This window comes from Sinohyriopsis cumingii, chromosome 6 (genome assembly GCF_028554795.1).
Source record: "Sinohyriopsis cumingii isolate HCF-2022 chromosome 6, ASM2855479v2, whole genome shotgun sequence".
In the NCBI taxonomy this organism is placed as follows: domain Eukaryota; kingdom Metazoa; phylum Mollusca; class Bivalvia; order Unionida; family Unionidae; genus Sinohyriopsis; species Sinohyriopsis cumingii.
In genome coordinates this window covers 4,976,390-4,987,529 of record NC_142966.1, presented here as the reverse complement: position 1 = coordinate 4,987,529, position 11,140 = coordinate 4,976,390, and the positions used below count along the sequence as shown (strand labels likewise).

Here is an 11,140-nt window from a genome sequence, read left to right as displayed (position 1 = left end):
AAACATGAATGCATAAACTAGAGGATGTATTTAATAGCTGCAATGGAAAAGCTTACATGTTACTCCAAAGACAGCATTCTTTGCTCATTATTCTGCCCTTAAATTAAAAATTTTATCTTTCAAATATTCTCCAGTGTACAGAAAATGTATTCCACTTTTAAACAATACCAATTTAATTTTACAAAATATGAAGAAGAAAAAAGAATGAAATGTTTGGAATCTAATATTGTACACTGTTTCCATTTTTATGCCTTGGTAACTGTATTTTCATTTTTAAAACATTTAAATGATAAAATATATTCAGATTTGCTTCAGGCATGGAAATATGTTAATGGAGATTTTACCATCTCTGACTTGGATTGTCAATGTTATGCACATGACTTGGACACAATATCCATCAAACCAAACATTTTGCTATCAAGTCTTTAAAAAACAAGCAAGATTGGAAAATGTAATCATTAGTGAAGCTAGTTTGGAATTTATAAATTTACATCTGTCACTTAACAGTTGTACTGAATTTACATCTGTCACTTAACAGTTGTACTGAATTTACATGTCACTTAACAGTTGTACTGAATTACATCTGTCTCTTAACAATTGTACTGAATTACATGTCACTTGACAGTTGTACTGAATTTACATGTCACTTAACAGTTGTACTGAATTTACGTCACTTAACTGTTGTACTGAATTTACATGTCACTTAACAGTTGTACTGAATGTGCAACTTTGTCAGGTATATCTGTATCCTAGGAAAATCCTTATTTTCATGCAGTGTGTATGTTGGGTAGAGAGAATGAACAGTGCTTATATAAATGACAAACACCAAGTCCACAAAACAGGCAAGCATAACTTCATGGTTTAAGAAAACAATCACTAAAAAAAAGTTCTTGAAAATATTTTCACATCTTTAAAACTGTAATGTGACATTCATTAATTTCCTGTTGATGCCTTAATAGTTGTAAACCTTGCTCTTATCTGAATTAAGGGCCAGTTAGATGGGCAAACTGACCAACGCACTTGCAAATATTCAACTTACAGCTATATTAAGGGCCAGTTAGATGGGCACACTGAACAACACTGACCAACAACTCTGCAAACAATATTCAACTTAGAGCTGTATTTAGGGGCACATTTAGATGGACACACTGACCAGCATGCTTGCAAATAATATTCAACTTAGAGCTGTATGTTGGGCCATAGATAGGCACACAGCCTAACACTGACCAACAACCTTGCAAACAATATTCAACTTAGAGCTGTATTTAGGGCCATAGTTAGATGGGCACACTGACCAACATTGACCAGCATGCTTGCAAACAATATTCAACCTAGAGCTGTATTTTGGGCCATAGATAGGCACACAGCCTAACACTGACCAACAAGCTTGCAAACAATATTCAACTTAGAGCTGTATTTAGGGCCATAGTTAGATGGGCACACTGACCAAAATTGACCAGCATGCTTGCAAACAATATTCAACCTAGAGCTGTATTTTGGACCATAGATAGGCACACAGCCTAACACTGACCAACAAGCTTGCAAACAATATTCAACTTAGAGCTGTATTTAGGGCCATAGTTAGATGGGCACACGGACCAACATTGACCAGCATGCTTGCAAACAATATTCAACGTAGAGCTGCATGTTCTTAAAATGAGAGATCTGCATTTGAAAACTGGAAAATGACTTTAAGGTTTTTGTACAAAAGAGCTTATGAAATACTGGAAGTTACGCTATTTATTAAACATAATCAAAACCTTACGATAATTTAAACCAATAGTGAAAACGAAAAAGCGATAATCATTCATATGTTGATATGCCAAATTCAGCACATATTTGCTGAGGCCACTTAATAAGAAAGAAAAAGGTTAGCCACCTACAAATCAAACATGGCCACCAAGTTTTCAAAAAAGTTATTTGTTTTATACCTTTAAAGCAAAGATGTTAAGTGTTATTAGTGTCTGTATTTTTGCTTAGGATCTAATTTATAAATTAAAAAATGCTAATTATCTTTGCATAATAAGCAAAATTCAAGACAGCCTCCATGCCAGAATTTGATTTTATTTTAAAATACATATCAATAGAGCCATGCCATTGTGTTTGCATTCATGATTATACATCAGTTTGGTTTGCGAAACAGATTAACTATATTTCAGCTAGTATAGGCATGCACAGCTGCATAGTTATGTGCATCTGAGACCCAAGTGTTACTTTTTGCATCCCACATAACAGTCTGTCTTACAGCCACATTTAGTTAGCTCTTGACAGCTTACCGAAATAGGCTAAGTACAGTCCAAAACTGTCCACCACATTGACCGTTCCTCTGACCATCCCCAGTTCAAGGGACATTCAGTTACTGACTGGTGAACTGTTGATTGATTACAAATATGTCCAGCCTGATTCTGAAAGATCGATTCATCATTTATATATTGCAGCAAATATGTCTTATGTCATTTACATTTGCACCTGTGATGGACCTGTCATACACTGTTAGAAAAAACTTCTCAAGGATATAAAGGTTTTCATCTTCAATTATTTTGTGGTCATTGACCAGACTTGTAAAGATACCTGAAGCCTGATCCACATATTCCATGTCTGTTATGCAGATCTCTATCCTTTGTGACAGAGGGCAGACAGATCGCATCCACTGAAGGCACGGAAGAACAGGATTCCACTAGAATTTTCAGGGCCAATTGCATCTAAGGATTCCACTAGAATTTTCAGGGCCAATTGCATCTAAGGATTCCACTAGAATTTTCAGGGCCAATTGCATCTACTGGAATCCATCTGAGACTGGATCCTTTATGAAAAGTTATTCATAGTTCTCAAAGCCTTCAAACCATATGTTGCCATGACAATGACATCCATGGCATTTGCCATGATCGTAAAAACCTATGTTTGGCATGTAAAAACATGCAGATATCAACTTCTTCATTCGAGGCTGATCTTTTCTTTGGATAATGGAAATGAGCTAAAATATCTACAAGTAAGTAGAAATGAACTGTCTTGATATTATCATCTTGGAAAGATACAACAGTTTCCTGGAGTCTAATTTCATTCACCCTTCTTCTAGTTCCTTGACCTTGCTTGGATCTCGATCCTGTCAACCCTTCAACAAGTTCCTTTACCTTGCTTGGACCTTCATCCTGTGACCCTTCTTATAGTTTCTTGACCTTGCATAGACCTTGATCCTGTCACCCTTCTCCTAGTTCCTTGACCTTAATCCTGCAAATGCTTCTCCAAGTACCTTGACCTTGCTTGGACCTTGATCCTTGACCCTTCTCAAAGTTCCTTGACCTTGCAAGGACCATCCCTTCTCCTAGTTCCTTGACCTTGCTTGGACCTTAATCCTGTCAACCAATCCTTCACCAAGTTCCTTGATCTTGCTTGGACCTTGATCCTGTGACCCTTCTTATAGTTCCTTGACCTTGCATGGACCTTGACCATGTCACATTTCTCTAGTTCCTTGACCTTGCTTGGACCCCGTTTCAGCCTTTAAGCAAGATGGTAAGTAAACATTGAACGTAATGCCAATTCTGCTGTACTTGGTGCAGTCTGTATTTATTGTGAGAAGGATATCCATCCTAACATACTCATCAAATGTCAGCTGTATGCAGTAGCAGAGTATTCATCAAATTAATGACATCATTGACATCTGGCTCACTGTTTGCTATTGTCACCTGAGCTTCACAAATGTCAATCAGCTGATAATTTTGACAGGCAGTACAAAATTTGTATCCCCTATTTACTTCGTGATTTAAAAAAAAGATAAATTCTGATAGTATTTCTGATCAGTTTATTATATTATCATTAATGCTATTTATAAAAGAATGTTACGTAAAGTTTCTAAATAATGATGAGGTAATTTCTATTCCTAGGAAAAGGATTATCAAATAGCAAAAAAAAACGGGAGGTCAATGGCTGCATGTTGAGCTGACGTCTAACATACACAGAAAAAGCATGACACTCATGAACTGGTGGTTGACGATTTCTACAATCCTGATAGATCTCAGAAACTTATAGAAGTGTCTGTTAGGCTAGTTATCAGTATTTCTGTTGTAAACATTTTCATGACGTAATTTTAGTATGACGAAGATTGTTGTGAAAATTAGTTTACTCATTAAATAAAAACTAAAAGGTTTTGCTTGTTAAAATTGTGACTCACTATAATTCTTTAACAAAACCAAAACAAAAGTGTGCCAGGAAGTAGCCACAACCCTACTGCTTGGGAGCCAGAATTGTGCCACAAGTGTGCCTCAGTGTACCAAAACTATGCCAGAAATTTACCAAACCTGTGTGCTGCAACTTTGCTGCGAATGGAAGCCAAGAAACTAATCTAAGATGGAAAATAATGATTTAACTTTAAGTCTGTCACAACTATGTATCTGAGGATTGACTTTTTTAATAAGGATGACGACCTCTCATAAATGGGTATGACCCAATCACCTTGAAAAGGGGGCATGACCTCATGGCAGGAATGAAACAAGAAACAAGGGCAGTATATTATTCTATATATTCCAAATAGGGTAATATATATATATATATATATATATATACACACACACACACATTTTCTGTATCATACTTATTATCTAAGGACATAATCCTAGAGCAGTAGTGGTATAGGGTGATGGGTAAAAATGTAATGGTATATTTCGCTGAATTGGACAAGGTGTTATTTAAATAATGAAGCATATTACTGTATATACTTGTCAGTGAGTCAAGTCTAACTGCAAACAACATAGACCCAGATCTGCTCTAGCACTTCTGCTATCTCTCTGAAGAAACTGCATAGACACTGATCAGCCAGTGCATTATGTGACAGCAGATCTGGATCAATTAAGTCAGTAATTGGCTGTGACTTGGAAGCAAATATATGTGGTACATTAGGACCCTATCCCCACCCCACCCCCGGGAAAAAAGCAATGGAGGAACAGTTGAGAGAGAGAAACATAAGGGAACATATATTATTCTTTACCCCTGGCACTACAATGGTAGAACTCTGGGACAGAAGCGATAATGAGAGAAGAGTGTATGTCAAGATAATGTATTCCAAATGTGATGTAAAGTTAGTGCATTGTTACTAAGCTACAAATGCTAGCAAAACCTTTAACAAAAGCTATCCACAGACACAGACACACACAATCCAAAACCCAGATGTCCCCATCTCATGAGCATACTACAATGCATAGTAAAAGCTAAATATACACAACTACTGCACTTTGTACTGTGTTCTAATGAGATGGAAACAGATCAATGTTTTCTGTAATATCTCTAACTTCAAATTTTCACATATCAGTACATGTACAGTAGAGCAGATGATTTGTTTGCATTGTTTTCTTCAAGCCTTTCTGCCAAATACATCACTTCACCCCTTCACTGCCTGGTGGTATGACCCAAAATAAAAGAAAGGAAACATCCAAGCTGGACCACTGCGTAGGATGGCTCAATTTTTGTCCAGGGCTTTCTCCAGCAGCTGATTCAGCCGATTCACCATTGAACGTGTGTCATCCATCAATCCAGCATTGATCATCGCATTGTCATACAACTGAAATGAAAAAGAACATTCTTTACAATGGCTAGGTGATTAATGTCCTACACTAGACTTGCAATCTGGAGCTCTGAATCCTTTCAAAATTGGACCAGGTCAGCTGCCATTGTTTAAAATAGCCTTACTCCAGTTGCTTTGATACTTAATAGTCATCATGATCCACTAAGAGTCGATAAAAAAGTTTTAATTAAATGTGTGCATACAAAGTATATGTACCTAAATAAATTACTTTAAATTTTGCTTTTGAATTTATTCCACATTTAGTGCATTGGCATACTGGAAAATACACATATACCGTCAGACCAGTAAAAAGACCTCACCTGATATAATGTTTGCTTTTAGACCTCAACTTCAGCAATGATTTCATGCAAGAAGCAAAGGCTGAGTAGTTATTTCAGACAGGTGACTGCCTAATAAAGGTGACCTTTAAAACCTGAGTATAGATCTAGTAAACAAATAGAGTATCCTCCCTTACATAACCATGGAAAATGCAAAAATCAATAAATGACAATAAGCCATATTCAATGGAAAATATGCAATTAATTTAATCAATCCCTTTCTAAGATATGGGGCTGCGACACAAGTAAAAACGTATTAATCAATTGTGGAACTTAAAGCCTATTTTGTTGATTTCTTAGGTAAAAGACGTCCCTAGCAGACACTATGGGGACTGCCTTATTTTATCCTTTATCTACAGGTGTCAGCTTATTCAGAATTAACAGAATGTATAATACTAATGAATCGGAACTAATACAATGTATAATACTAATGAATCAGAACTAATACAAAGTATGATACTAATAAACAGGTTATGAACTAGATATGTCATTACACAACAGATAACCCTGCAAATCTGAGCAAGGCCAGACAGGTGTCATAACATCCAATATTTGAATGAAATGGTATAAATCAAACTTATCATAAACCCTGTCCATATAGGTTATTGATAATATTCCTTATCATAAACCCTGTCCATATAGTTATTGATCATATTCCTGCAACAGTTCTTTTATTTTAAATCTGATAGAAAAGTGAAAGTACAACGTATCATGATGAATTTATGTCACTTACAAGAATGCACCATGACAGATTATTATTTTTTAAAATAGGCATCTTCCAAAAGTAAATGCTAGCTCACAGATGTTTTTGTTATTGTTCTTGTTTTGGTTTTAATGACATTGCAGCCAGTACATCTGGTTGAAAAAGAACCTGCCTCCCCACAAGAACCACCATCCAATGGGATCCTGCTGCAAGCTTTCTCACATAGATGCATTAGATATATTTCAGTAAGAGATGTTTTAGGCACGGTTACAACTTAATTTTTCCGCAAAACTATCAACAGGTGCAAATTTTCTATCAAAAGGGAACAGTTTTTAGAAGTAGGTAAAGCTAACACAAACCTGATCAGTTAAGTTTTCGATCATATTGCAATAAAAAAAGTTATCACTGAAAATGCTCGCCTTTGTAGATATGGCCATGGGCACATAAAATGGCCTTTACTGGATTAACCATTGTCTGCTGTCACTTGGGGGCACATAAAATGGCCTTTACTGTATTAACCATTGTCTGCTGTCACTTGGGGGCACATAAAATGGCCCTGACTGGATTAACCATTGTCTGCTGTCACTTGGGGGCACATAAAATGGCCTTTACTGCCTAAATATTGTCTGCTGTCACCTGGGGGCACATTAAATGGCCTTTACTGGATTAACCATTGTCTGCTGTCACTTGGGGGGCACATAAAATGGCCTTTACTGTATTAACCATTGTCTGCTGTCACTTGGGGGCACATAAAATGGTCTTTACTGGATTAACCATTGTCTGCTGTCACGTGGGGGCATATAAAATGGCCTTTACTGTATTAACCATTGTCTGCTGTCACTTGGGGGCACATAAAATGGCCTTTACTGCCTTAACTATTGTCTGCTGTCACATGGGGACGACACATAAACTGTCCTCAATGGGCTGCAACATTTGTCTGCTGAAGTCTCATAAATGGGGATTGCATCAACTGTCCTTTGTATGTTGTAGCTGTTGTCTGCTGAAGCCAGGTGACTGGGAGCATGAAAGTGTCCTTTATGGGCTGTAGTTGCTGTCCACTAAAGACTGGTGTCTGGGGGCACATAAAATGTCCTTAATAGGCTGTACCTGTTGTCTGTTAAAGTCCTGTGTCCGGGGGATACAAGCTGTCATTTAAAGGATGTAACTATAGTTTTCTAAGTCCCATGTCAAGAGACATAAAATAAACATCCTTAACTCATTAACCCCTGTTGCCTCGTTTACACGTTGGGAGGTAGTAGCCTACTTCCAAGCTCTGTAGCCTTAAGGTCATTTAAGATACACTAAAGTGGGTGGTATTATAGAAAGGTAGACAGATGTAGCTCTACAATGATGCCAGATAATCTGGATGTTCTAGTTGTACTACAACATACAAAGGGAAAAACATTTTTTGGTCCTGATTTATTTTCACCAAAAATTTGCCCATGGTCGGAATCAAATTTTCAACTGCAAAAAATTAGGATACGGTAGGCATTTGGAATAAAGAGTGGTCTGGATACAAAAATGATGGGTCTCTTAAGCCAAAATAAAGAAGAAAAAAGAACAACTTTTACCCTCTGCTCATGCATGAGTGAAATAGCCAATGAAAAATGATGTTTCTAACACAACATGGCATTAGGTTAACTGGAAGTCAATGTATAAGAATGTGTTCTGAAATATCTTCTAAATTGTGTTTCCTGCTCGCATTTCAGGCAAAAACAACAAAAACCTCCAGGGGTTAATGAATTAATGGACTGTAACTGTAGTATGCTTAAGTCCTGTGTCTGGGGCATAAAAATTGTTCTTAATGGTCTGTTAGTGTAGTCTGTTTCAGTTCTTATTTCCTGTGTCTAGGGGCACACAAACTGCCCTTAATGGGCTGTAAATGTGGTGTGCTTATGTCCTGTGTTTGGGGGCATACAAACTGTCCTTAATGGGCTGTAAATGTGGTGTGCTTAAGTCCTGTGTTTGGGGGCATACAAACTCTCCTTAATGGGCTGTAAAATGTGGTGTGCTTAAGTCCTGTGTTTGGGGGCATACAAACTGTCCTTAATGGCCTGTAAATGTGGTGTGCTTATGTCCTGTGTTTGGGGGCATACAAACTGTCCTTAATGGCCTGTAAATGTGGTGTGCTTCAGTCCCATGTTTTGGGGCATACAAACTGTCCTTAATGGGCTGTAAATGTGGTGTGCTTATGTCCTGTGTTTGGGGGCATACAAACTGTCCTTAATGGGCTGTAAATGTAGTCTGCTTAAGGCCTATGTCATGGGGCACAAAATCTATCCTCGAAAGGCTGTAACTGTTGTCTGGTGTAGTCTGGTGGCACTGGGCATAAAAAATGTCTAAAATCACTTACCTGCAAATTTATTTTGAAATTTAAGGTAGCCACAGTTGTCCAATGTTTCACTGGAATGAATGTGTGTGTAATGTTTCACTGCAATCCTCCAAGCAGTTTAGGATAAGCAGTAATAGCAAACTTGTGCTAATGGACAGATGGATGGACAATGGCAGACTGTCCCATATCCTCTTCTGGTCTCTGACTAAGAACTAATGAGTGTGGAGATAATTACAAGCAGAGACCCTGAAGATTTACATGCATAACTACATGCAATAAACCAGAGATTTTCATGTAAGGATAGGAATAATTTCTGACAGACAGAAAGCTTACAATTAAATGATCATGTAAAAGTAAAACAATTCTCCTTGCCTACTGCAGGATCTGCAAGGGTTCATATTGCAATACTTATGTTTCTTTTTGTTTAAAAGAACATTTGCAATGAAGCATGACAAATCTAACAACATTTGCAATGAAGCATGACAAATCTAACAACATTTGCAATGAAGCATGACAAATCTAACACCTACCTGCTCTGCTAATAATTTCCCCAGTACTGGATCTTCTGTCTGTAACCTGTGCAGCTTTTTAATCAGTGGATGACTGAAACACAAGTTTGACTCATAAGAATATGCAAGTAACATATGACGAGTAAAAATATGGAAGTAACATATGACTAGTACCAATTTGCAAGTAACATATGACTAGTACCAGTTGGCAAGTAACATCTGACTATTAACACTGCAAGTAACATGTGACTAGTAACAATATGCAAATAACGTATGATTAGTTGTTGTTGTTGTTGTAGGGTTTAACGCCATTTTTTAGCACAAGATAGGCTATACATGGTGGCCATTATAACTGGTGAAGGAAGAACCCAGGAAAAACCCGGCAAGAACTACTGGCAGGCTTTCTCACATAACCACATTAGCCGAGCCTGAGACTCGAACCCATGCAGACGGAGGTGAGATGACAGTGACCTATAACATTGTGTGCTTTAGACCACTTGGCCACCCGGGGTCCCACATGTGATTAGTAACACTATGCATGCAAATAATATGTAACTAATGACAGTATGCAACTAATATAACTAGTAATAGTATCCAAGTAACATGTGACTAGTAACAGTATCCAAGTAACATGTGACTAGTAACAGTATCCCAGTAACATGTGACTAGTAACAGTATCCCAGTAACATGTGACTAGTAACAGTATCCCAGTAACATGTGACTAGTAACAGTATCCCAGTAACATGTGACTAGTAACAGTATCCCAGTAATATGTGACTAGTAACAGTATCCCAGTAACATGTGACTAGTAACAGTAGCCCAGTAACATGTGACTAGTAACAGTAGCCCAGTAACATGTGACTAGTAACAGTATCCCATTAACTGGCTAGTAACAGTATCCAAGTAATATGTGAGCAGTAAATGTATCCAAGTAACATATGTGTAGTAAATGTATCCAAGTAACATGGTAAAAAGTATAATGTGCAGGTCCTGCTATAAGGTCATTTTGGATCTAAGCTTTTTTAATACTTTTGCATAAGTATTATTCTGTATTTCCAATGCATTCCAGAAGATGCCCTTTTTGTTTTTCACTATGCATTAATAATCTCACTGCCACTGATAATTATATCTATCTAATTATCTAAAATAATTTTCCAGTTACCTTCACCCGTCCATCATAATTTTCCATAACCACAATTAACAGTTCATACACTGTACACAGCTTTAACTCCGTGTCACATTCAATGGAATGCTGACTACAATCATTATTTAAAATAAAATCTCACTACCTTGCTTGTTTACACGCAGACCTTCTGAAAAATCAGATTTATGTATTAATTATCACAACTCTCCACCGTGTCGATTAATTTGAACTTGCAGTGTTGCTTTTTATTTTTCAACTTGTTTTATCAAACCATGTAGAAATAAAAGAACAAAGGTCTTTCCTCATTCCATATCCAATTGTGCCTTTCTTGATTCCATATCCAACTGTACCTTTCTTGATTCCATATTGAACTGTGCCTTTCTTAATTCCATATTCAACAGTGCCTTTCTTAATTCCATATCCAACAGTGCCTTTCTTAATTCCATATCCAACAGTGCCTTTCTTAATTCCATATCCAACAGTGCCTGCAAAATTCATAGTTTTTTCTGGTTCTGGCATATGTACAGGTACTTGGTGTCCAGTCCAAAGTCACAGTTTTC

The 11,140-nt window shown here is 37.1% G+C and overlaps 1 protein-coding gene across 1 annotated transcript in view; it reads right to left on the bottom strand.

Annotated features, from left to right (window-relative positions):
• Positions 1 to 3,784: 3,784 nt before the first annotated feature.
• The window catches only part of LOC149796300 (heat shock protein 75 kDa, mitochondrial-like), a 91,949-nt gene continuing 84,593 nt past the window's right edge, over positions 3,785 to 11,140 (bottom strand). The window contains exons 17-18 of the mRNA XM_089960950.1: positions 9,458 to 9,530; positions 3,785 to 5,551 (exon numbers count right to left, since the gene is read on the bottom strand). Coding sequence (XP_089817076.1) covers positions 5,450 to 5,551; positions 9,458 to 9,530 — 175 coding nt within the window. The 3' untranslated portion in view covers positions 3,785 to 5,449. The remainder of the gene's footprint in view (positions 5,552 to 9,457; positions 9,531 to 11,140) is intronic.